The sequence below is a fragment of the Tiliqua scincoides genome, chromosome 4, assembly GCF_035046505.1.
Source record: "Tiliqua scincoides isolate rTilSci1 chromosome 4, rTilSci1.hap2, whole genome shotgun sequence".
In the NCBI taxonomy this organism is placed as follows: domain Eukaryota; kingdom Metazoa; phylum Chordata; class Lepidosauria; order Squamata; family Scincidae; genus Tiliqua; species Tiliqua scincoides.
Genome location: NC_089824.1, coordinates 81,076,642 through 81,104,208, shown reverse-complemented (window position 1 = coordinate 81,104,208; position 27,567 = coordinate 81,076,642). Strand labels below are relative to the sequence as shown.

Genomic DNA, 27,567 nt, shown 5'->3' with positions numbered 1-27,567 from the left:
AAGGACTGCCCCCCATGGCTGCATCAGCACTATAGGGATTGGGCCTTGTATTAACTTTCAATTCTTATGTTGTACACTGCTTTGAGGATAGGAAAGTGGTACAGAAATCCTTTAAATAAATTAATAAATTGTAGAAAATTAGCAATTGTGGAAGCAGCAGGAGAGTACACCTATGAGGCACTTTAGGATGTCAGGTATAGCTGCACTGATCATATAATATACAGTACAGTGTTGCAGCTTGACCACCAGGCTATGTTCTGGAAACCTATTAAAAATTATTGTTTGGAGGGGCTTTCCATGGTTTCTAGAAAGCCAAGATAGAAGGGGTAAGCCTTGGATAATTTTTTTAATGTGTTTGTAGAAAAGGACAGTGTTTTATACAGAAAGCCTGAAGATTCTAGAGAACCTAGCTTTAAGCTGCTGAAAAAGGTATAGTTGAAAGCTAACTGAATCACTCACCCTTAATCATATCTTTATCAGTCTTTGAACATGGCTGACCTAAAAAAGGGGAGATTTAGTGCATCCCTTTCTCTACACACATCTTCCACAAGCTTAAACAGATATATTTAGTTGGACTAATAGATGGCATTTGTTTAACATATTATCACTTTCCATCTTCCTTCACACTCTCCAAGAAGCCACAGTCATCATTGTGCAGTGTAGCCTAGTGATAAATTACAGTTTAATCATTCAGGGCCATTAATCTCAGCAAGACCATGCCCTGGGTCAAGATCATCCTGATATTAGGTGCTTGAATTGTTAGTCACTGATGAATTATTAGCAACCCCTGTGTAGTCAGAACATTAAATCTGCTTGCAGATTGTCAAGCAATGGGCTCCTTTTCATGTTATTTAATAGTCATTCAAATGCAAGGGGGGAAAAGGCCTGGAATTAAACTGTGAGGTTACTTAGGGATACAAGAAGCTATTGAAGAGACAAGAGGTTCTGCTTGTAGTCCAGCACTGTTATTGATTTTGATTTAGCCTTGCCATCACACTAGTCCATCAAGCTGTTAATTCAGTGCTGTGAAAAATACTTCACAGAGCACCTGTGTCACTGAAAAAAATATATGAGCCTGGCTGGACATGGGGAGCAGGCCTGGTAAAAACCTGAACATTTCCTATGTCACCATGTTCAGCCTCACAGATAGCAATACTTTCACCTACCACTGTAAAAAAGTTCTGAGTGATTCTAGGTCAATTGTCTTTACTGCAAATAAAGACAATTGACCTAGACAATTGACAGGCGTCTCTGTTTCAGCAGTGCATACATGCTAGGGATTCCAGCTTGTTCCAGGACTGTGTTGTTTGGAACTTTGTCCTGCCTGGTGATGCCGAGGATGCGTCGGAGGCAGCGCATGTGGAAAGCGTTCAGTTTCCTCTCCTGTTGTGAGTGAAGAGTCTATGACTCGCTGCAGTACAGAAGTGTACTCAGGACGCAAGCTCTGTAGACCTGGATCTTGGTATGTTCCGTCAGCTTCTTGTTGGACCAGACTCTCTTTGTGAGTCTGGAAAACGTGGTAGCTGCTTTACAGGTGCGCTTGTTTAGCTCGGTATCGAGAGAAAGACTGTCGGAGACCGTTGAGCCAAGGTACACAAAGTCATGGACAACCTCCAGTTCATGCGCAGAGATTGCAATGCAGGGAGGTGAGTCCACATCCTGAACCATGACCTGTGTTTCCTTCAGGCTGATTGTCAGTCCAAAATCCTGGCAGGCCTTGCTAAAACGATCCATGAGCTGCTGGAGATCTTTGGCATAGTGGATAGTGACTCTGAGTACCTCTGACTTTGCACTCTGACAGAGTGGGTAGTGACTTTGAGTACCCCCCCCCCCAAAAGGAGGCAGGAGGAAAAAGGGGGAGGAAAAAGAGAAAGGTGAGGATCCTTGGTTAAGCTGACACAGACCCCAAGCCTATGTAGGTCTACTCAGAAGTAAGCCCCATTTGAGTCAATGGGGCTTACTCCCAGGAAAGTGTGGAAAGGATTGCAGCCACACAGAGCAAGATTACAACTCACCCCAAACTAGATAGGGGCTGCACACACACACACACACCCAACATGCAGACCACACCCATGTTCCCCCCAGGCAAGGGGGACACCCCCCCCCCACTAGGAGCAGGCTGGCTCCTTCCTTCCCAAGCAGCCTTGACCAATCCCAGGATGCCCAGGCCAAGGGGGCACACTGGGAAATGTAGTCCTTGGGGCAAGGTTGCACATGCTTATTTTTGGTTATGAGTTGTTAATGACATCAATTCCTGCCTAACGACATCACTTCTGGCCCTCAGCAGGCATCATGAATGCCATTCGGCCCTTGGTATGAAACGACACTCCTGGGCTAGAACATGTGAGGATCAAAGCAACTAATAACAACCCTGATTTTAGGTCAAAGGAAAGGATGCAAACATCCTTTAGTTTTGGGATATTTAAGGAAGGAGTTTGGAATGGTGCTGAGAAATATGTCAGTTTTGCCTACTTATAAGAAGAAAATGCATAAAATGTAGATTGTGAACCTTTGGCGGATACGTTGGAATGAGAACTCACATTCCCCCTCACCCTGGCTTTGAGGGAATATGAGGGAAAACTTCACTTTCTCTCCCAATTTGTTCAGCTTTCCAACAGCTATGGGCAAGAGTCAAGGTACTGCTTCTCAAACTAACTAAGCTCCTCAAAATTACCTATGGAGGTGGTATAATATTCCCATTAAAAATATCTGGTTAAGGGCCATGGTCCAACAGAGTACCTTTCGCTTGATGTTTTGACTCTTGGACATACAGGCCATGAAGGTCTCAGTATGTAAATTGTGTTATGATTCTCATACTATGATTTGCATTATAAATAGCATGCTATTTTTAATTCCTACAAAAAGTAAATTACGGATTGAGTCTCATTATTCACGAGGGTTCCTTCCGTTCCCAGTGGATTGCAAAAATCGCATTAAAGCAAATCCATTTAAAAAACAATGTTCCTTGGTTAGATGATTTAAAAACAGCCTTGCTGACCATTGTGATGTAAGACACAGTCATTAAGCAGACAATCCATCAATCAATCTCTCTCCAGACACTTAGAAAGACTTCACTCCAAGTCATCGACCCCTCCCTACACCCAGAGCAAAGTGAAGCATGTTTCTTTCATGTGCTCAGGGGGAAGGGCGGGGTCGCTTGCCTTGCAGTGAAGCTGTTCTAAGTGCCTGGAGAAAGACTGAAGGATTGTCAACTGGCTGCCCTCTCTTGGCTGCCCTCTCTCGCATTAATGAGGCTATTGTTAAACGACTGTTTTTCTTTAATTTAAAGGACCCTTCTCATTGCATTGAGATAGAAAAATCCATGGATTTTTCCATGCGTGAAAAATCCATGGACAATTAGGTGACACCTGTAATCGTTTGCATGACAGTCTCTCTACAACAGTAAGAAAAGCAGTTTTTTAAACTGTGATTTTAAAGGGATGCATTTTTCCCCTTCTCCAGGGATCAGCACATTCCTTCTCGTTTGCAGTGGCCATTTGTGTTGCGTCAAATCCGTGTACAACAAAGTTGGACCTGTACTTGTTTAGCAGAAACTTTGTCTCTTGAGTTCTTGATATATGTGCATTTACTGTCATCTCCTGTGTGCTGACAGGACAGCAGGGTTGGTAGAGCAACACTGGCAGAGCAGGTAACCTCATTTTCCAATAAACACCCAAGGAACGCTATGTATTGACAAGACTTCCTAGTGGATCATGATAACTGTATTTGTGGGTTCCTTTTGCAGAATCATACAGAGTTAAATTACTCTGCTAGCAGCTAGAGGAAGATTTCTAGGAGCATGAAAGGAAGAGCTATTGTTTAACTAGCATCTCTACAGATATTATTCATAAGTCAAAAGAAACCAGAGCTTTTTACAACCCTGTGGCACTAATGAATAATAATTAGCATGATTGCAATCAAAGTGTGTGTGATTAGTGCTCTCATTCCATTTACTTAAGAAACATAGAAGATGGTCTTTAATTAGAGAAAGAGAGAGAGAATATATGAATCAGCTCTCCAATTATTCACAGTACAATTTTTATCCATGCTTCTTGTTCCTTGTAATGGAAAAGATGCAAGAGGGCACAACTGTGAAAAAAAAAACACATTGTAAATGAAAAGAAAAGTAGCACTAAGAGCAGACACATTTTCAACATCCAGAGGACTGGAGGGGTAGGGGAAGCAATGAGAAGGACTGACTGGTGAGAGAAACAAAAGCACAGGAGCTGGCAATTCAGAGCACTGGTATTACTAGCCTGCTGAGAGCAATTACAATAGCACAGACAGTATTTGCTTTATTGTGCCCTTATTGAATTAACTTTGAGGGCCAGGAAAAAAGGGAAAAAAACCCACCCAGCAATTCAGCAGGGAATTTATTAGAAAATGTTAATGTCAACTTAAATTTGATCCTAAGGTCTCAAAATTAAAGGTCACTCTATCACTATTAATGTTGAAAGCCCTTGGATTCTCTTGCTCCCATATTCCTCCTTTCAATTTATCTTAAAGAAAAAATAAAAACAGGTCAGAACTCCTACTTCAACGTTGACATTTTTATTTGAGAACTACAGTTACCTCCATCTTTGCTTGAGGGAAAAGATGGGAAACCAGACAGTTTTACATCTCACAACTTCTAAATAATTTATACAGCAACAACAAAGAATTGATTCTTCAAATGACATCTCAAATAATATACAAAATGTATGTAGATATAAAGGTTAAAAGAAATCAATTAAGGGCACAATCCTAACCCACTTTCCAGCACTGGCATAGCTGTGCCAGCAGGGCATGTGCTGCATCCTGTAGTGGGGGGGGGCAGTCACGGAGGCCTCCTCAAGGTAAGGCAGTGTTTGTTCTCTTACCTTGGAGTTGCATTACCCTTACCTTGGTGCTGGAAAGTTGGTTAGGATTGTACCTGAAATTACACACATTTCAACAGCATTTGGGACAATTAAGAAAGAAAAAGAATGCAAAGTTGATAGGAAAACCACATGCATGAAAGAGGTTCCACATGATCTATGACTAGGATAGTAGCCCCTGTCTGAGGGAAAATGCTGTCTACTTTCATTGCATTGCTTTCAAAATTTCAACTCATCTCCCAACACTGAAAAACTAAGAGTGTGATGTCAAGATTATGTGCTAATAGCCCAAGACCATTGAAACCAAGGGATTGTCACTTTGTTTTAAAAATGAAAATGTAGTGCTCAGCACTTGTATTTAAAGGACCTTAATTTTCATAGAAGCTAGTCTCTCTCAGCAGCCAAACGCTTGTTTGTCACTTGTGACTATTTATTGATAGCTATTACTCTCTGTCTGCTTCTATTAGCATTCTTCTGGGATGTTAATCGATCCTGAGCTTTTTTAAAATTGTTGTCAAGGATGTGTTCACATTTGTCAATACTTCTTAATTGTCATGCTATAATAGGAGAACTTCAACAATAAATCTTGTCAACAGATAACCTCAAGACACTAGAACTGTGTTTCTTCCTTTAGGTTATTTGATATATTGATAATTGCTTCTGAGTGAACCATAGGAGGAAAAAATGGAACTTGGAAGAATAATTTTTAAAATTTAAATTAAGAATTCAGTTTACCTTGTAAATTTAAATGTAAATCTAATAAATGTGAATTTTAGAATAGCATTTAGTGTGGAATGCAGTTGCGGGAGCTCACCTGTTTGACTCATTTGGGCCACTCCTTTGATGGCTACACTGGTTGCCTGTTCACTTCCAGGCACAATTTAAGGTGCTAGTTTTGATTTTTAAAGCGCTTTATGGCTAAGAACCAGGGTATTTAAGGTACTACCTCCTTCCATATAATCTGAACCATTCTACGAGGTCATTGGAGGGGTCCCTCTTAACTATACCGCCACTGATGGAGGTGAAGGAGATGGTGGCGAGGAACAGGGCCTTCTTGGTGATGGTGCTCCGATTGTGGAAGTCCCTCTCCTTGGATTAAGAATGGCTCCCTCCCTGGAGACCTTTTGGCAGGGCCTTAAGATCTTTTTATTTTGGATGGCATTTGATCACTGATGTGATGGGCTGGTGTAATTTTTAACTCTTTTATGTAATCCACTAGAGATCTGCTTTGTATTGTTTCAACTGTTTTACTTGTTTTAATGTTTTATTACTGTTTTAATGTTGTAAGCTGCCTTTATTGCCCTCATCAAGAGAAAGGCAGGATATAAATTCTTTAAATAAATAAAATAAACGAACAAAGTAAGCCTGTAACAGATATAATGTTCTGAATTTCCTAACCCTGTTTCGGAGTTCAGAAGCATTCTATGTGTCCCTTGCACACAAATCCGTCCCTTTTCCTAGTTAACCATGGTGCAACTTTATTTCTGCAGCAGTATTAATCCTAAAAATAAAATGGTTCAAGTCATGTGCAAACCCATTCTAACATTTATTTATACACTGCTTATTTTATTGCACCCTCAATTAACTGCTCGAACAAAAGCAGCATCCATTTAGGAATGGGGATAAGCCATCACGAACCTTCAAGTCACAAAGGAAGGTTTTTGGATTAGCTCACCCCTGAGATCCCACAGGAATCTATAGGGAGAAAACAAAAAAAAGCTGGGTCACTAGACCCAGGTGTCTCCATTCCCCATTTTCATTCTGCCCTGCTCTAAGTTTGTCATTAGTTAACTTGCTGGTGCTGAGACCTCCATTCCAGCTGTAAGCCAAAGAGCACTGTGCCAAGCTGAAACTCAGAATTTGTACACCCCCCTTCCCTACATGTTTATCCTCTCTTTCCCCTAGCACAGGGGTCGGCAACCTTAAACACTCAAAGAGCCATTTGGACCCATTTTCCGGAGGAAAAAAAACCTCAGGAGCCACAAAACCCTTTTGACGTCTAAAATGAAGATAATACTGCATATATAGTTTTTTTCACCTTTATGCTCTTATAGGTCCCATTTTTATAATGTAGCCCCCTCTTGTAGCTTTTAGTTAGTTTTGTCATACATTCTTGTCCTGTCTTTTCAGACGCCTGGTCCTCTATGGTGTTTTGCCTGATTCCAAGGCCATTCTCTGCCTGGAGAATTAGGCCCACTTTAAGCAAATTAGCTCCCCTTCTTTCCTCCAACAAATGACCCTGGTTCTGCCCTGCAGTCCTGCTGGACCCCACCTCCAAGGTAGCTCGCCTGTTCAACCTGCAGAGGTCCTCTCTCTTGCCAGCAGCCTCCCACCACTACAGCAGACCCTGGGTCCTCAGCAGGTCTTGGGCACAGCAGCCACACACCAAACTCCAGTGTCTCCAGCAGTCCATTAGTCACAAAGTCAGTCAGAGCATCCAGGGCAGAGTCCAAAGTCAATAAGCCAAGTCATAGTCCAAGATCAGATTCCAAAGTCAGTCAAATCAGTCAGAGTATCCAAGTCAAAGTCAATAAGCCAAGTCAGTCTCCTCTCCTCTCCAACCTACACTCCTTCTACAACCCACACCCCCTTCCTCAGGTGCTCTTATATCCCTGAGGGCCCTATTGCCTTCAAGTGGCTGCAGCTGTGCAGCACACTCTGCTGGATGCCCGGGCCACTGCTGACACCACATCTAGCTCCTCACCAGATCTTCCAGGATTCCAATACATATGGCGGTTATGACATCTGCTTATCTTACATGGATGCTAAAGAACTCCCCCCACCTTCCAGAGGCACCCTGCTGGAAGGAAAAAAGGACACAGACTCCAGAGGTGGGGAAGAGAAGAAGGGGGGGCAGCCACAGGCCAGCTTCTGCCCTGCCTGCCTGCCCTCACTCAGGCTGCAACCTTCTCCACACTATCCTGGGAGTAAGCCCCATTGACTACAATGGGACTTCTGAGCAGACAAGTTGGTTGGAGCTCTCAGGCTGCAGTCCTCTCCACACTTTCCTGGGGGGAAGCCTCACTGACTACTTGTGAGTAGACCTGCACAGGAGGTGCTGAGGCTGCAGCCCTCCACACCTTCCTGGGAGGAAGCCCCACTGACTACAGTGGGGCTTACTTGTGAGTAGACCTGCACAGGAGGAGGCTGAGGATACAGCCCTCCACACCTTCCTGGGAGTAGCCCAGGGACTACATCAGGGCTTACTCTGGAACAGACCTGCGCGGGCTCCCACTCACCCATCCTTGCGCTTGGCCTTGAGCAGGCTTCAAGGCTGCCATCCCAGGTGCCCTTTCCTGGGAGTAAGCTTCATCCTCTGTAATGGGGCTTACAACTGAGTAGACATGCATAGGAGCAGGCTCCACTGCTGCAATCCCAGGCACCCTTTCCTGGGAGCAAGCTTCATCCACTGTAATGGGGTCTACCACTGAGTAGACACACAGGATGTCTCCTCTGCTGTGGAGGAAAAGCCTCTCCTTGCACTGAGTGGGGACCTGCTCAGGGAAAGTCCTGCAAGGGCTTGCAATGGCTGAGGAGGAAGGCGGCTCAGGATTGGCTGGTGGTCAGCCAGTGAAGGGCCCTGAGCCGTTCCAACAGAAAAAGCCAGGACCCTGCTGGATGCTGATTGGCTGAGCCTGCTGGAGAGTTGGGGAAGGGAAAAACAGGGAGCTTAAGCCTGCAGAGCGGGCAAAATTGAAAAGGGAAACAATTGCGGGTCAGGTGGGGGTGAAGGGATAGGAGGGCAGTGAGCTCAGGGGGTGGAGGGAAGCAGCCTGCCCTCCCAACACAGATGCCTCCTGTCACACTCTTTGCCACTTTCACCTGGAGGAGCCACAGCAGACAGCTGAAAGAGCCGCATGCGGCTCTAGAAACGCAGGTTGCCGACCCCTGCCCTAGCACAACTAAAACCACTGTAGGCTGGATAGCCTCCCTTTTGGATTGTCTCCTTTCCCTGAGAAAAGCAGTTCTGTCTATCTTGCCTGGCTTCTCTCTCTCAAAGTTAACAAAGGGTCCAATTCTATTTAATCTTCTAGTGCCAATGCAGCCAAAATGCAGACCTGAGGGAAGGGAACAAATGTTCCCTTATTCCAAGGAGGGCTCCATGACTGTCACTCCCCCCCACTGGATGCAACACACACCCCATTGGCATGGCTGCATCAGTGCAGGAAAGTGTAATGGAAATGCGCAAGATCCCTTGAGGAGATAGGGTGTGGTGTCAACACACCCTTGCTCTGGCAGGCAAGTAAAGGGTTAACACCGGGGCCTTAGATTGCTGTGAGTGTGTTGCACAGCTGCAGCCTCTTGAAGGCAATAGGGCCCTCAGGAAAAAAACAGCACCTGCAGGAAGGAAAAGGGGTGTGGGCAGTAGGAGGAGAAAAGCTTGGAAGGAAACAAACTGAACTATTAATGGACTGAGGAACTCATGGCTAATGGATTAGTGGAACTGCTGATGGACTAACTGTCTGAAAGACAGATGGGTGAATGAACTTTGGAAACTGCTGGAGACACTGGAGATTTGTAGGTGGCTGCCATGCCCAAGACCTGCTGAGGACCAAGGTGTTGCTGTAGTGGTTGGAGAAGCTGCTGGTAGGAGAGGGGAGGAAGGAGGACCTCTGCAGGTTGAACAGGCAAGCTACCCTGGTGGTGGGGCCCTGCAGTGCAAAACTAGGACCACTGTTGGGGAACAAGGGGAGCTAATTAGCTCTAAGTGGGCATAGGTTCTCTAGGTGAAGCTTGGACCAGGAATCTGGCAAAACAGAAAGTTAGAGAGGTTTGGGCCCTAAGTATACTACCGAGCTCCTAGGCTTGCTTCAGAAACCCCTTTCTGCCTTTTAAATTCCATTTTCAATAAAGAGATTTGCGTAGTCCCGACACCCTTGTTCCGTGACTCCTTTAAAGCATCACACTCTCTGTAGCAGAAATGGTTGATATCTTGATCCTTGGGGCAGTTTTCCACTGATGCCAAATACCCCCCTATTATTCCTTGTTTGTCTCGTGTGCAGTCCAATTGACTACTACTATCATTTCTGCCTTTGTGTGATGAAACTCCAGTATTTTAAAATTGTTTTGGTGCTGCAAGTGTTAAACACAGCATCAGAGTTAGATCAGAAAAGGGAAGGAGGTGAGAATTTGGGCACTTACAAAGGGAGTTTGTGAGCTCACAGAGTGCTCACAATCTCTCAGCCACTGTCGCCTTGCTGCCTTATATGTCCAGAATCCCCTCTCTGATTACCTGTAGAAAGAGTTTACTCAATGTGTGAATATGAAATAATCCCATATTTTTCTAAATTTACCTTGGTACCATCCCTGCCCCATGCTCTGTTGTCTCCCTTGCGTCTGTTTTAGATTGTCAGCACCAGCTGGTGGGAACAGATAAAATACAAGGTATACTCTAAATTACCCAGATGGATAAAACTGCTTGAAATAGCAACTAATCCAACTGGATTAAAAAAAGACCAAAATAAATCAAATAGCGATCTGCTGAATATTAAAAGAGAGATCCTAAGTAAGCCTGAGTTAGAAGAGAAAGGAATAAAATTGGACTGGTGGAACGAAATGCAAATAAGAACAAGATTACGAGAAGACCAAAAAATAGGTTTTTATGAAGAAGATATAAGTTTTGATAAAATATTTTTGATTGATGAGGGGAAGTATATAAAAATGTACAATTTTCTCCTTGAGATAAGAAAGGAGGATGAGACAGTTAAAGATGGAATGGTGTGCTGGGCAAAAATTTTTGGATATAATATATCGATGGATGACTGGAAACAAATTTGGAATATAAATATTAAGATAACTAAAGCAGTGTCTTTTAAAGAGAATTTATATAAAATGTTTTATAGATGGTATTAACTCCAGAGAAATTAGCAAAAACGTATTCTGGGTCATCAAATAAGTGTTGGAAATGTAAAGAGGTTGAAGGAACCTTTTATCATATGTGGTGGACATGTGAAAAAGCAAAGAAATACTGGAAAATGATACATAAATTGTTGCAAGAGATATTGAATTGTGTATTACCATTCAAACCAGAAATATTCCTCCTAAATGTGACATCAGAAATTAAAGACCAATGTAAGAAATACCTAATTGTACATATTGCTACAGCGGCAAGAATATTGTTTGCACAAAAATGGAAATCTACAGATGTGCCAACTAGAGAAAATTTAATAGACAAAATTTATGTAATAGCAAAAATGGAAGTTTTAACAGAAAGAATGAAAGATTTAGGTAGAGTAAGAAAATATTGGAAGCCTTTTTATGACTGGATAGATAATTTTAGTTAAACAATATTGAGTGTTTAACTCAAATTTTTTGCTATTATATTTATCAGTATAAATTTTTTTGCTATTATATTTATCAGTATAAATTTTTATACTGAAATATAATAGCTTTTGTATTGATGATTATTGTGTTTTTTCAGTTGTTTGATTACTTTTTTTTAATAATGCATGTTGTAATCTAGGGCCAATACCCTCATGTGTAACCTGTGTAGTACCAGCCCCAAGTATAACCAATTTTCCTTACCTGTATCTGTAATAAATAAAATACTTAATTAAAAAAAATAGATTGTCAGCACCAACTGGGAAGGGGCCAGTCTTTCCTTCAATTTTAAAGCACCATGTACAGTGATGGCACTACTGTACATCATATTAAAAGAGACAAATCTGCACATATCAGCACTGGGTCCCAGGCCACAAAATCAATAGCAGCAGCATGGCTGTTTGCATACTGCTGCGAAGACAGAATACTTTTAAGAATGTTTGTTTTATGAGAGAATATTACCTCATTGTGTGAGCACCGAATTCTTCTGCTTGCTAAGACTCATCATAACTGTGTTATTCCTTTAACTCTAAAACAAAACCATTCTCTTGAGTAGCTTCCACTTGCTCCCCTTTCAGATTTCAGGCATTTTTGTTTTATTTTTTTCAACGCTGCCCCCCCCAAGAAGAAAACAAAGTAGTTGCAAGTTCTGAAAAGACAACTTTACAAATTACAGTTTCTGCTTTGCTGCAACCCACTGACCAGCTCAGCATTCCTGTCTTAAATGAAATCTCTGTTCCTGACAAGTTCCCAAGTATATCTGTTGTATGGATCACAGCTCTCATCAGTCCTGAAGGAATTAATTGGGGAGTGGGAAAGGGGGGAGGGTCATTCCAGCAAAAAAAAAAAAAAAGAGAGAGAGAGAGAGAGAAAGAGAGTTAAACTCAGTTATTTGAACTGAGAAGATAAAACAAGAATTACAGGGTGAGAGGCAGGCTGAGGTCAGAATTCAGGTATAGGTGGGTGTGAAGTGAAGCAGACAGTGGGAATGACAAGCTTCAGAAAGAGGTGGAAGGGCTTGTAAAGCTACAAAGAGTAGCAGAAACAAGTAGGACAAACAGAAAAGGACAAATCAAATTGTGAGAAATGTGCTCCTGTTAAGTGGCTTTTTGGCCAAATCAAGGAAGGGAAAGTAGAGCCAAAAAGGAACCCAATCCTGACAGGGAGAGGAAGAACAAACAGCCAGGATTAAAGCCAGAGCTACCGAGTTTAGGAGATCTAGTGAACCCAGCAGTGGCTCCAGGGACTGAGTTTCAGCTCATTCCCAGACAGACCAGGATTGGAGTCTGCTGTTTGCCACTGGAATTGACATTAAGATGGCCAGCCCCAACACCTAATATTCCCATCACAAACACTTTTTTGGCACAAATTCTGGGGACTGAAAGTCTGAAACCGTAATCTAATTCTGAATCCGAGTAAAAATTTTAACGTTTAAGACACATGTAAGAGGATCCTTAAGAAGTGGTATCTGCCACAAGCACATAATTATTCCATCAGCTTCAACAGCTAAAAATTTGTCTAATATAACAACGAATCAGTAATTGATTTCATATATGCTATATGACAGTATTGTTACCAAAAAGGCTGTTTTGTTTAGGGGAATTATTTATATTAGCCTTCTGGAATTGGGCACTCATGTTCCTCTCCACCAATAATAATGTTACCAAAAAGGCTGTTTTGTTTAGGGGAATTATTTATATTAGCCTTCTGGAATTGGGCACTCATGTTCTTCTCCTTCTATAATGAGTCCATAAGCTGATGGGGTCTCCCTGGGTTCCTTTCTGAATTCTACACCTTTACTAATCAATGCTAGGGTCCATTGAGCTATTCTAGGATTTGAGACTTGTCCATCTTGTATTTTACCTGAGATGATGTACTTGAGGGGAGAGTGTGATGTTTGCATTATCACTCGAGATCCACCTACCATGTATTCCCAGTGTTTCAAACTCCACACTAATGCTAAGCAGGCCTTTTCACATGTACTGAACTTTCTTTCTACGCCTGTGAGGACTCTGGAAGCATATGCTATAATTTGAGGTTTGTATGCTTGGTGCTGAATCAGGGTGGCACCTATAGCTACATCTGAGGTGGCTAATTGAATGTAGAATGGTAGGTTCATGTTCGGGTTGGCGAGTGCAGGAGCCTTTAAAAGGCTTTTCTTTAACTCTGCAAATGCTGCTTGTTGCTCGGTGCCCCAATCCCATACTGCACCCTTCTTTAATAGCTTAAGCAGAGGCTTGGACTTTCCAGCATAGTCCTCTATTAATTCTCTAGAGAATCCAAAAGTGCCTAGGGCGGCTCGGAGGGTATGCACATCTGTAGGGGCTGGCATTTTAGCCACTGCTTCTACCCGCTGTTTGATAGGGGATCTCCCTCTCTGTCCTAGAGCTATTCCCAAATAATGGACCTCTTCCTGCACTAGCTGTGCTTTATCTCTATTCACTATGAAACCAGTCTCATGAATGATTTGCAACACTTCCTTTGTGATTTCAGTAGTAAGCTCTTTTGATTCTGAATGGATCAAAATATCGTCCACATACGAAGCCACATGCTTCTTGTGCCCTGGTTTCAACTTCTCCCACATCTGAGTTACAAATACATGACAAATCGTGGGGGAAGAGTGAAAGCCTTGTGGGGTCCTTTTAAATACGAATTGTTTGTTTCGATATAGAAACCCAAATTTGTACCAGCAAGCTGGGTGCAAAGTTATGGAATGGAAAGCATTTGAAAGGTCTAAAACTGAGAAGCATTTGGATCCTGCAGCAATGGCCATAAGGATCTCATTGTATTTTGCTACTACCGGTGTGACCTGCGGGGTACAAGCATTAAGAGCTCGAAAATCTACTGTCATTCGCCAGGTCACTCCATCCGCTTTTAGAACTGGCCACAAGGGAGCATTGCAAATTGAAGGCATAGGGGTGATTACATCTCATTTGAGTAAACCTTCAATAGTTTTCCCTATTCCTTCCTCTGCCTCTGTGGGATATTTGTATTGTCTTTGAGGGGGTGGATCAGGGCCTTCTATAAGTACCCCTGCTGGAACAGTGCCACAGGCTGCCTTGTCTTGTGACCATACCTCTGGTAAGAAAGACACCCAAGGGTCTGTAGTGAGGGTGCACAAGGGCATGGGTGCCTTAATAGCTGCACACCTATGAATTGCAGAAATCAAGTCTGGCCCCTTTTCCCACTTCCATAGCCATCCATTAGCAAGGTCTATGGTGAATTTCTCTTTTACAAAGAAAGGGCTTCCTAGGAGGCTGGGTCCTCCGCCTTTTTTTAAACCTCCTGTCAGAAAGCCAGTTGCTTTGCCTATGGCGTAGGGAATGTCTTCCCAAATGGGAATTATTTCCTTCCCTCCAGTGAAACCTTCAATTATTTTGTGCTGCCCTGTGGGGTGGCCAGAATTAATTGGGCAAGTCAACACATTTAAGGAGGCTCCTGTATCTAATAAAACAGTTTTAATTCCCGGGTCCCCTAAGAATGCCTCCACTGTAGGGGGCCCCCAAATGTCGTAATCTAACTTTGCTATAACTGAGGGGGCGGCCTCATGGGGACCCGGGCCTCCTCATTGTGTGTTTGCAAGGGAACTGCTTACTGGGGCAGATGGTTCTACTTGTTGGACAGCTGCCACAGGCTCAGGAGCTCTGGGACTGTATTTTGTGGCTAAATCCCTTAACTCTTGCAGAGTAGCTCTGTCCCATAACTCTTTTGGAACTTTCCTCTCTGCCAGGTCTTTCCTGAGGTAAGCTTTAAACTCTTCTTGTTCTTTGTTCCTTTCGGGGGAGTCGTTCATTTCTCTGCTCTGATGCTGAGTTTTAAATGGATTGAATGTCTGGTTCCCATTCCTTGGGAAAGCTCTATGTGCCTCCCGTTCCCTTTCAGGGGATTTGTTTGTTCTTCTGCCCTGGTTCTGACTATGAAATGGATTGGATCTCTGGTTCCCATTTCTCTCCCAATTTTGACTATCGTTTTCATATGGGGAGTAAAGGTCATAATTAGAGAAGGTTACTGCCTGGATTGGTTCTGGATTGAAATCCTCTTGTCCATGTATTGCAAACCCCGTTCCAGTAACTCTCATCAATTCAGATACTTAAGTTGCAGTCTAGCATAGGTCAGATGGGCAGTATTGATTAGGCCAAGATGAATTTTAGTTTGCTTATTTAAAGCATCATAAACTCCAGATATGAAATCTGGTCTATCGAAGTCATACTGGCCTCCTACCTGAGGAACTGCACCAGCTAACTGGGCCATTAATTTCTTTCTTTCTAAGAAAGCAACTGGGCTCTCATTTTTATATTGTTCAGTGTTACAGTAGATTTTTATCATTGAGGTGTCTGGTACCAAGGTGTACCAGACAAACCTCATCCAAGGGAGCATTTCTAAACCATGCAGGTCCTGAGCAGCCACAAGACTGTCCAGAGCTGCACTGTCTTGACCCTTTGCACATTTTTGTGCTAGGGGAGTGAGGTCTACACCAGTTAAATGGGGATAGTGCCTGTGAACTTTGAACATCCAATCAAGGCAGCTGACTCTTGATAAAGTGCCTAGTTCTCTGGCAACAGCCTCTAATTCTGAAGGTTTCCATGGGGCATATACTAGTTCCCTGGTGACGTTATTATTAGCCGCTATCTCCTTTGTGGTAATGGGATTAACTGGGCACTGAGTCTCTCCTTCCCATTGAGGGTTAAATGGAGACGCAGGCACTGCATCAGAGGGCAAAGTTTGCTCTGATTCCAATATTTCTTCTGCTCCATTCCCATAGACTGTGGCTACTGCAGCTTTGTGTGAGTTTAGAGCCTCTTTTAATTGCTGTATTTCCTTCTGGCAACTCACGTGGCTTACAGACTGTTTGTTTTGTTGGGCCTGGGTTATGAGTTTTAACACTAAATTTCTGGTTTGTTCTAGATCCTCCTTTAGCTTTCTGTTTTCTTGTTCATATTTAAGAACCTGATCATATTCTTCTATGGACTGTTTCCTTTCTAAGGTGTAAATGGCAAGTTTGTTTGTGTAATGTTGTAACTGCCTGGTCAGATCAGATATCCTAGCCTCTTTCTCTGCTATCTTCTCTAACTGAATCTCCTGATCTCTTTTAAATTCTGCTAACCGTGTTTCTAGCTCTCTTTTAAGATCCTCTGTCCTACATTCTAGTCTTTCTATTTTATCCTCTTTCTTCTCCTTTTCTTTATTCCACTGATCCTGTTTTTCATCAAACTCCTTCTTCAAGATTTGTATGCTTTTCTGGAAGGTCAAAATACCATTCCACAAAGCATGAGCAAAAACTGCATCCTTCTTAGCCCCTCTTGGTCTGTATTTCTTTTTGAATTCTTCACAAAGATCAACTATTTTTCCACAAATATCATTGTTTTCAAAGCAGCCTAATTTCCATGGATTCTGTCCTTTTTTTCCTAACCATTTCTCTATACAATTAACTCCTGTACTTGTGTACAAGTTCTGGGTTTCTTTAGATTCTGCTTCATTCATTTTCATGGTTTTGTTTTTCCCTCTCATATATTGTGCTTGCTAATTGCTTCAGTTAAAAGCACACTGGGAAGGAATTTTTATTGAGGCTTGCTTACTCATAAGGAGCAAACAGCTGACTCCTTTTAGCAGGATCAAGAGCAAAAAGTGAGTACTGGAGGGTCTGCTTCTTGCAGACTGTAACCAGAGCCACGGGTGTAAGATTTTCCTGGTCTGCATGCAGGTACTGCACCCAACTCCAAAAATCACAAATCTGTGAGTCTAGTATTTCTCAAATCTATGTTCCTACTCCCTATGCTTTTTCCTTTAACATTCAGCAAGGTTTTCCCTAGCATCTCCAAACTTTCAAAAAGGATCTTTGCAGAACTACTGTCTGATCCTGTGTTAGCTCTGTCACACTGGCATCACCAACACATGCCTGCCCAGCTTTCTCCACCAATAATAATGTTACCAAAAAGGCTGTTTTGTTTAGGGGAATTAGTTATATTAGCCTTTTGGAAACTTTCGGGACCATAGGCCGGATACAAGACAGCGTAGAGCAAAGAAATCTCTTGTTTAGCTTAATGAGACTGGGAGAAAGGTAACTTTCAATCAAAGGATTATATTTTTATTGCAAAAATACACAAAGGTAAAACATAATACACATAGAGAATCGATAAGTATAGATTTCTAGTACTGGTCTGGTGTACCTAACTAGTGGTGGATGCGTGTGCTATGTATTTTGGGGTGCATCCGAAAAAGAATCAGAAATGGACAGAAAGTAGGGAGGTATTATAGGGGTTCCTTAATCTGCTAAACCCAGTTGCTGACTAAAGATGGGGGAGCAGGGAGGAATAGGTAGGGAAGAAGGGGGGGGAAGTTTAGACGCAACAATATATTTACCTGTCTGGGGGGGGGAAGAGTTGGAGGAAGAGTCTGGCCACTCCGGCCGGTGGGCAGTCAGAGAGAGACCGCATGTGCTCTGAGTTCTCTCTTATAAGATTTGTCTTGGACCTGGAAGTTGATCTAAACTGACCGGAAGTATCCCAGAGCTGTGGGCATGCTCAGTAACACACAATGGTACACGTGGAGTATGTAAAGAAAAGGTGGAAGAGTCCAGAACTCAGTTATCAGCAAAACTTGGCTCTGGGGGAGGGGGAGTAGCTTACTTCCTGTTGCTGCAGGATTTGAGGCTGGAGGTGGCTTAATGGCTGTAATTTAGTTAACAATAGGTGGTAGACTTTGCTGCCAAAGTCCTCCTCCTTTAAGGTGTTTGCATATTCAGTGATTGACTTAAACAATAAAGACATTTCCAGTGTCTCTGGAGAAAATGAGTCTTCCCAGACTGACAATCAACATGAGAGATGAGTGAGCTTAAGATTTGACTCCTTTTGTGGCCTGAAAGAGAAGTTTTAGGCCTGCATTTTAGTCCAAAATACATAACTAGATATAAAAACACAACTTGGAAGGGAAAAAGGGGATTTTCACGTAACAGTATCAACAAAATATCAGCCAAACACAAATTCCAAACAATTACATTAAGTGGTAAAATAAATACAACTACAAAAATAAGAGCAAACATAATTCATAAAATGCCAAAGACTATGCAAAAAAGATCAGCCCAACATTAGACCAAGAAAGTGTGAGCCATTAGAACAGCCCCACTGGATCAGGCCATAGGCCCATCTAGTCCGGCTTCCTGTATCTCACAGCGGCCCACCAAATGCCCCAGGGAGCACACCAGATAACAAGAGACCTCATCCTGGTGCCCTCCCTTGCATCTGGCATTCTGACATAGCCCATTTCTAAAATCAGGAGGTTGCACATACACATCATGGCTTGTACCCCATAATGGATTTTTCCTCCAGAAATTTGTCCAAACCCCTTTTAAAGGCGTCCAGGCCAGACACCATCACCACATCCTGTGGCAAGGAGTTCCACAGACCAACCACACACTGAGTAAAGAAATATTTTCTTTTGTCTGTTCTAACTCTCCCAACACTCAATTTTAGTGGATGTCCCCTGGTTCTGGTGTTATGTGAGAGTGTAAAGAGCATCCCCCTGTCCACTCTGTCCATCCCCTGCATAATTTTGTATGTCTCGATCATGTCCCCCCTCAGGCGTCTCTTTTCTAGGCTGAAGGGGCCCAAACGCCGTAGCCTTTCCTCATAAGGAAGGTGCCCCAGCCCCGTAATCATCTTAGTCGCTCTCTTTTGCACCTTTTCCATTTCCACTATGTCTTTTTTGAGATGCGGCGACCAGAACTGGACACAATACTCCAGGTGTGGCCTTACCATAGATTTGTACAACGGCATTATAATATTAGCCTAATTATTAATATTAGCCTAATTATTATTAATATAAAGGTTCTCAATACCTTTCCTAATGATCCCAAGCATAGAATTGGCCTTCTTAACTGCCGCTGCACATTGGGTCGACACATTCATCGACCTGTCCACCACCACCACCCCAAGATCTCTCTCCTGAGCTGTCACAGACAGCTCAGAACCCATCAGTTTATATTTAAAGTTTTGATTTTTTGCCCCAATGTGCATGACCTTACACTTACTGACATTGAAGCGCATCTGCCATTTTGTTGCCCATTCTGCCAATCTGGAGAGATCCTTCTGGAGCTCCTCACAATCGCTTCTGGTCTTCACCACTCGGAAAAGTTTGGTGTTGTCTGCAAACTTTGCAACCTCACTGCTCACCCCTGTCTCCAGGTCATTTATGAAGAGGTTGAAAAGCACCAGTCCCAGGACAGATCCTTGGGGCACACTGCTTTTCACTTCTCTCCATTGTGAAAATTGCCCATTGATATCCACTCTCTGCTTCCTGGCCTCCAATCAGTTCTCAATCCATGAGAGGACCTGTCCTCTAATTCCCTGACTGTGGAGTTTTTTCAGTAGCCTTTGGTGAGGGACCGTGTCGAACACCTTCTGAAAGTCCAGATATATAATGTCCACGGGTTCTCCCGCATCCACATGCCTGTTGACCTTTTCAAAGAATTCTATAAGGTTCGTGAGGCAAGACCTACCCTTACAGAAGCCATGCTGATTCTCCCTCAGCAAGGCCTGTTCGTCTATGTGTTTTGAGATCCTATCTTTGATGAGGCATTCCACCATCTTACCCGGTATAGATGTTAGGCTGACCGGCCTATAGTTTTCCGGGTCCCCCCTCTTTCCCTTTTTATAGATAGGCGTGACATTTGCTATCCTCCAATCTTCTGGCACCATGGCCGTTTTAAGGGACAAGTTGCATACGTTAGTCAAGAGATCAGCAACTTCATTCTTCAATTCCTTAATAACTCTTGGGTGGATGCCATCAGGGCCCGGTGACTTATTGATCTTTAATTTATCAATGAGGTCTGAAACATCTTCTCTTTTAACCTCTATCTGACTTAACTCCTCGGTCAGGAGGGGCCGTTCGGGCAGCGGTATCTGCCCGAGGTCTTCTGCCGTGAAGACAGATGCAAAGAACTCGTTTAATTTCTCTGCCATCTCTAAGTCTTCTTTTATCTCCCCTTTCCCTCCCTCACCATCCAGAGGGCCAGCCACTTCTCTGGCGAGTTTCCTGCTTCTAACATATTTGAAGAAGCTTTTATTATTCCCCTTAATGCTGCTGGCCATGCGTTCCTCATAGTCTTGCTTGGCCTCCCATATCACCTTCTTACATTTCTTTTGCCACAGTTTATGTTCCTTTTTATTCTCCTCATTAGGGCAAGACTTCCATTTATGGAAGGAAGCTTCCTTGCCCTTCACAGCCTCTCTAACTTGGCTGGTTAGCCATGCGGGCACCCACCTGGATTTAGTGGAACCCTTCTTTCTTTGTGGTATACACATCTGCTGGGCCTCTATTACTGTTGTTTTAAGCAGCCTCCATGCACTCTGGAGAGATTGGACTCTTTTTCCCCTCCCTTTCAACCTCCTTCCAATCAGCCTCCTCATTTGAGGGAAGTCTGCTCGTTGGAAGTCAAGGATTTTTGTTAGAGATTTGCCTGGTATTCTTCCCCCAACGTGCACGTCAAAACAGATCGCAGCATGATCACTGTTCCCCAATGGCTCAGTAACATTTACATCTCTAACCAGGTCCTGTGTACCGCACAATATTAAATCCAGAGTCACCTGCCCTCTGGTGGGCTCCGTGACTAGCTGCTCTAAGCCACAGTCATTTAGCACGTCAAGAAATCCGGTCTCCTTATCGTGACCAGAACACAAATTGACCCAGTCTATATGAGGATAATTGAAGTCCCCCATGATTACAACCCTGTCCCTCCTTGTCACCTCCCTGATCTGTTTCCTCATTTCAAGGTCCCCATCCGATTTCTGGTCTGGAGGACGATAGCACGCCCCTAGTATTACATCGCTGCACAAGCCTGGTAATTTAACCCACAGAGATTCTACGGTGGAGTTGGACCCACCTTCAATCTCTACTTTGCTGGATTCTATCCCTTCCTTAACATAAACAGCCACCCCACCTCCAACACGCTTCTGCCTGTCCCTCCGGTAGAGTTTATAGCCTGGGATTGCGGTATCACACTGATTCTCTGCATTCCACCAGGTTTCCGTTATGCCCACTATGTCAATATTTTCCCTTGTCACCAGACATTCCAGTTCTCCCATCTTTGCCATACTACTCCACTGTTTTGATAAATGACACAGATGACTGATATTCTATAGCTATGCTCCTCTAGTAATTTTGAATATGTCTCATAGTACTGTGTGCTTGCTTGCTACTTTTTCCCATTGCTGCACAAGGAATAAAAACAAGCATGTCTACTTAGGCCATCTTTCATTCAGTCTAACAGGAAAGTTCAAACCATATTTTCTGATTTCAGCCTAACTCAGTGTCAAGTTCACACATTAACTATAATTACTACAAGATGAGGTAACAATGCTCTGAGCATGTGGTACCTCTGGTTTTCAGGCAGCATTTGCCAACTTTCAAGAAACAGAAGGAGTGAACCAGTGGGATTAACAAGTCAGTAATTAAATAACATGTATATTTATGTGACAAAAATCACTATGTGGTAACCCAACATAGAATTCCCATAGCGCAGAAAAAGAAGTAATAGATGAAATACAGTTCAAGTACAATAATTTAAGACAAGGGTTCAAAATCTGAAGTTTTCTGGAGGAAAGTCCAGAAGAATTCAGACTAATACAGCAAAACACCTGGAATAATAACATAGATTATTCCATAGAACAACATTTTAGGAAATCTAAATCAGGAACCATTAAGAACTCACCAATCTATGTAACACACTTCATAGACTGATATGAAGTGCTTGATATGAGTACTTGTAGCTTCTCACCACTTGAAAAATGAACTATTTTTCAGAAGTTCACAAAGCACATTCTGTAGTTTAAAAACATTTTCTAAGCCCCATAAACCACAATGAGAAACTTACTGAAGAGACACTGTATGTATATGTATGTGTGTATATTTTAATATATATATATATATATATAATTCTTTAGTGGTTAAAAAGTTTTAGAGCCCTGAGAAACATAACACTTGGCTTCTTCAAAGACCCACTCATGCACAGTGTGAAGTTGAGGCAAACCTGAAGATGAGGCAAACAGAAGCATACTTCTATCTCAGTGGTTCTCAGACTTTTAGCACTGGGACCCACTTTTTAGAATGAGAATCTGTCAGGACCCACTGGAAATGACGTCATGACCAGAAGTGATGTCATCAAGCAGGAAGTGTTCTAACAATCTTAGGTTGCAATCCTATCCACACTTACCAAGGAGTAAATCCCATTTACTATCATTGTTTAAAGCAGGGGTGTCCAAAGTTTTTGGCAGGAGGGCCACATTGTCTCTCTGACAGTGTGTCAGGGGCTGGGGAAGAAAATAATTAATTTGCAATTAAAATCTGAATAAATTTACATAAGTTTACATAAATGAATATATTAAAGATGAACTTATATGAATGAATGAAGGTCTTGCAATAGCTCAAGGCCTATAAAAGGCCTGTCACAAAGCAAGGCTGGCCTTTCCTTTGCTGCCACTACTGCATCACAGATGTGAAACAGCAAGCAGTGGTGGGAGCCCTTATCCCGCATCTCATGTGAGAGGTCAAATAGTTGCCCTCACACAGAGCAGTTGTGTTGTGCCAGTGTGGGCTCCAACAAATCTCCAGAGGGCCAGAGGCTCATTGGAGGTTGGGGGCTCCCTGAGGGCCGCATTGAGAGGCCTCGAGGGCCGCAAGTGGCCCCAGGGCCGGGGTTTGGGCACCCCTGGTTTAAAGTATATACAGAGTAGCCTGTTAAAAATACAGATCTGTAACATTTACCCAATGCAGTCACATGCCATGGTAACAGCAAGTCTAATATATTAAAAATAAAATATTGAAATGAATGGGGACCCATCTAGTGGGCCCCAACCAACAGTTTGAGAAACACTGTTCTATCTGAATAGCATCCATGCCTGCATCACTTCTCTCTGTGGTCTGCACTTAAGTCTGGCTACGAAACATCACCCATATACATTGGCTGGCTTCTTTTCAGCATTAGAGAACAAGATCAGATAAGACCTGCAACTTCTTTCAAGGTTCCTATTACAACTTCACAGGCATGAGCTGTGAGCAGATAATGACCATACAGTATAATTGAGAGAGCCCAATTAGCATGCTAGCCAGATAAAGAGCTTCTGCCCATGGGTCATGTTTGACACCCTTGATCAAACAAGTGGCTTCTGAAACTTGGGAGGAGGGCTTTGGAACGATCCAAACAGAATAGGAGAAACCATACATGTGCTTATTTGGTTTACAGAGCCCAGATTTGATGGAACCAAGTTTCAATCAAGAGAAAGAAAGATCAACTATTCTATGTATTCACAAGCACGCACACAATTAAACTTGTCAAAACTATTACATTGTGTTCTTATTATATATCCTTCCATTCATAGAAACAGGGAAGTCATGACTGAAAGCTGCATAAAAGCCAACATTTAACATTACCAGTATGTACCAGTATGTGTAGAATATATGTACCAGTTTACTAGAAGTTCAGTCTCAATCTTTGTTGCTCAGCAGAAGAATCCTTTGGCTGAAGCACAATTTCTGTCAAGTCTGGATTACTTAAAATGAAACAAGAAAGCTGAAATACCTTCAGAACTTTTATTTCACTGAAGGGTACTTAAAAATGGCTCTGAACAGTTCAAAAAAAAATGCTGCACCCTTCAAACCTTCTGGGAAATCCAGAATAATCCCTTCTGAAATGGGCAGCTAGAGGACCAATTCTTAGGAGACTTGACCAAAGCATTTTTTCTCCTCTCAAACATGCTCCTTTTGGGCAATCAACAATTAATTTTGAAGATGTCACTCAAGAACTTACACTCCAGTTTTCCATTAAAAGTTCCAATTCCATTTTGTACTGTGGAACACATCATCACAATGTGTTACATTTCAAGTGAGAACTGGATCATTACAAGTCCCTGGTGACAACAAAAACAGAAGGCCATGTTTTGCACTGAATAAGGGCTGAATGATGAACAACAATGGCTACCCACCCATGTGACATGAGGCAGAGCAAGAGTTCTTTAACTCCCCTCTATCTTGTATGAAAACAACAGAGACATTGTCTGAGTTTGCTTTTTATGCAGCTAAGGTGCATTTCCCCTTGCCTCACCACAGAACATCAAGCCAACACGCAGGACTAGCCCCAGGAACTGTGGGGCCCAATGCAGACCATTTTCGCAGGGCTCCCCACTCATCATGCAGCCACTGTGAGCTGAGCACTGGTGGTGCTGCATGTGAAGCATGGCACCTGGAAACAGTTGACAGTGACATGATGACATCACCACCAACTGCTTCCTAGATACCCACTTTGGGCCAAATGGGTACATGGGTGGCCAGATGGTCAGGCAGGCCCACAGGAGCAGGTGCTCTGCTTGCTGGCCTCCTAAACACCAAGATCCCAGCTGCAGCACTGAGTGAGCTCCTCAATGCCCCACTGTAGGCTCCCAAAGCGTAGGGCCCAATTTTGTCAAATCAGCTTAAGGTCAGTCCTGCCAACAGGAGCAACTGACTGAACTTGGACATATGAAGAAAAGGCATAAATGACTACAAAGTTCTCAGGTACTGTCAGAAAGATGCAGCCACTCTAAAGAATTCCAAAGTTTGTTAGGTGAATATCAATGCCTCTGTTCAATTAGGGACTGAATGTGCATGGTGCCTGTATTTCTCTACACTCCTTGTCAAACTTCCTATTCATTTTACTGGATGAAATGAACTGAGGAAACTCCTCCTGGTGGAAAATGGATAGCATGCCCATCTTCAATGCTCTCTGGACTTCATGCTTATTTGAATTGTTCTAAACTGCTAGAAAAGTTGTCTAAAGTGTTGTAAACCAACATTACAGTTATCTAAAACAACATTACAGTTCCTTTGTTCTTCTAGGGCAGGGGTCTCCAAACCCCGGCCCGGGGGCCAGATGTGGCCTGCAGCAAGCCTCTTTCTAGCCCGTGGTCAACCTCTTGTCCCCTGAAAGCCTCTGGCCCAGTCAACTGAACATGACCAGAACTGTACTCTGATTATGTCTGGAAGGTGTTCTGAGGGCCAGAGAGGTTAAATGAATGAGCCCATTCATTCATTTATTCACTTATCTAAGTTCCACCTCTAATTTATTTATTTAAATATTACATTTAAATTTTTTTTCCGGCCCTCCACACCACGCCAGATATTTGATGCGGCCCTCTGGCCAAAAAGTTTGGAGACCCCTGTTCTAGGGTAATAGCTGCCTCCATCCAATTAATAGATGAAACTGAACCATGGTGACACTTCCTCAGTGCTAGACAGTCTCAGCATTTTGCATGTATTAATATTATGGAGCTGTCTTCCAATTATCCAGATTATTCATTCACCTAGTCCTGCAGGACAGGTAGGAGCTCTTCAGGGTCCTGGGGTCCAAATTTTCCCACCTCTCTGCTAGCCAAGTTCCAAATATAGATTATTGAACCTCACCTGGGATCCTATGCATGCAAAGCAGGTGCTTTAACACTGAGCTATGGCCATTCACAGTATATTCTGTGAGTATTATGCATTTATAATCTGAGTGTAAATCAAACTTTTCCTATGCTTTTGAGTAACAACAGTAGAAACTATTGCTAAAATTTATATTTTTGTGGGCAGAAAAAATTGTCTGCTCCTTAAGCTATTTCCAAATTAAAACCAATAACTCTGAAATGGCAAAAAGTAGACTAGTAGACCTAAATGTTCCTTAAATGCTTTTTAACTTCAGCTGGATTCTTTTGTTAAATTCAATCAAATCCAGTGAATGACATGAGCAAAATGATAGTAATCTGTCACAATCCCAAAAGTCCCCCTTGGCTGATTCAAGTTGTTATTTATGAACTAGAGATGCCGACGGTCACTTTGATGACTAAAGCATAAATTAGCATGTAAAGCAAATATAAATTTGATTTCACAGAAACAACAAATTGCTAGGCTGCTGGGTATTATTTAATTTCTATTGACATGTCATGGAAAAAAAAGGTCAGCAAAAGGAGACGTGCTACATCTTAATAAGCCTCTAAACTGCAGAACGCATCTACAATTCGATTTGCTCCACTGCCTTAGTTTTAGAACTCTGTACATAATGCATACCTTAAGTTTTAGATTACAATATGTTTTTGACAATGCTCTTCGTTATCTGAATTATTCATCTATAGACTTAAAATATTATACTTGAAAAATATGAATACTCCTAAAATTCCTCATACAAAATACATAATTATGTGCAAAAACTATATCAGTATAGATTTAGACATCACAAGAAGTTATTTTTACCCTTAGCAAATGTGTTTGAAATGACAAAAGTATCTCTTCTTTTGGAAATGAAGCAAATAAAGTTGAAATACTGAAGCAGGCTTTTTTTCTGCCAACTACATCAACATTTGAGATAATCCCTACAACCAGAAAATTTAGCAATCTTGTCCTCCTTTGACAAAGTAAACTTAGCAGTCAGAACAAATCTTACTGCACACCACCTGCTATTATTTTCGATCTATGAACAAATTTGATGTAAGGCAGAACCATACATTTAACGTAGTTAGATTACTTTATGGATTTTGTTAGCCACATTTAATCTCCTTCTGGAAAGAAAGGCAAGATGAAAGTTATACTGTCAATAGCCAAGAGGGACCTGCAATCATGTTCCACACAGTAGGGAAAAAACAAACAAACAAAAGGCTTGGAAGTTTGAAGTATGGGGGTATGTATTACACTTGCTTGTTCGCTACAAAAACTAGAGAACCAGGAAAAATGCAGTATCTGCACAGAAGCAAAGCCATATTGGAAGACTTAGTGAACATGCACAGCAGACGAGTAACATGGGTACATTTATCATGCTCAAGACATATCATGGACAGGCTCTGTCAACTCCTCTCCCTATCCAGAAACGCTGCACGATTAGGCACTCATTCAGTTTGGCCCTAAGACATTAGGCAGAAAGATGTACAAGGATTGAGTTATACACCTAAGAAAGAATACAGTTACTCTTCTGAAATTTAATTAAACTGGTAAGAAAACCATGCTTACCTGCCTGTGTATCATTTCCAGATTAGCTTTTGCTTTGTTCACTAGCGTTTCTATTTTTGCTGCATCTTTTATACTCTTGTTTTCTCTGAAGGCATCTCTTATTCTTCTAATGGCATATGTCCTAACCAATTTTTAAAAAAGAAAAACAAGTATTCACATGGTTTCCATATCTTTGACGTACAAGCTGTAAAGTGATCAACACTAAGGTTTTAAGCAAAACAGAAACAGCCTTCTTTAATTATACAAAAATATCACCAAGCATTTATATAGCACTTTAGAGCGCACAAAAGTGTTTGCATGCATTCTGAGATACAATCTTGGATGTACCAACCCTGCTAGCTAGGTCCATGTTGTTATCCCGATGTGGGGGAGGAGATACTGACAGAAT

At 42.3% G+C, this 27,567-nt stretch overlaps 1 protein-coding gene across 1 annotated transcript in view; it reads right to left on the bottom strand.

The window, feature by feature from the left end:
- The window catches only part of LYRM4 (LYR motif containing 4), a 66,191-nt gene that overhangs the window by 35,102 nt on the left and 3,522 nt on the right, over positions 1-27,567 (bottom strand). Inside the window, exon 2 of the mRNA XM_066624385.1 lies at positions 27,180-27,300. Coding sequence (XP_066480482.1) covers positions 27,180-27,300 — 121 coding nt within the window. The remainder of the gene's footprint in view (positions 1-27,179; positions 27,301-27,567) is intronic.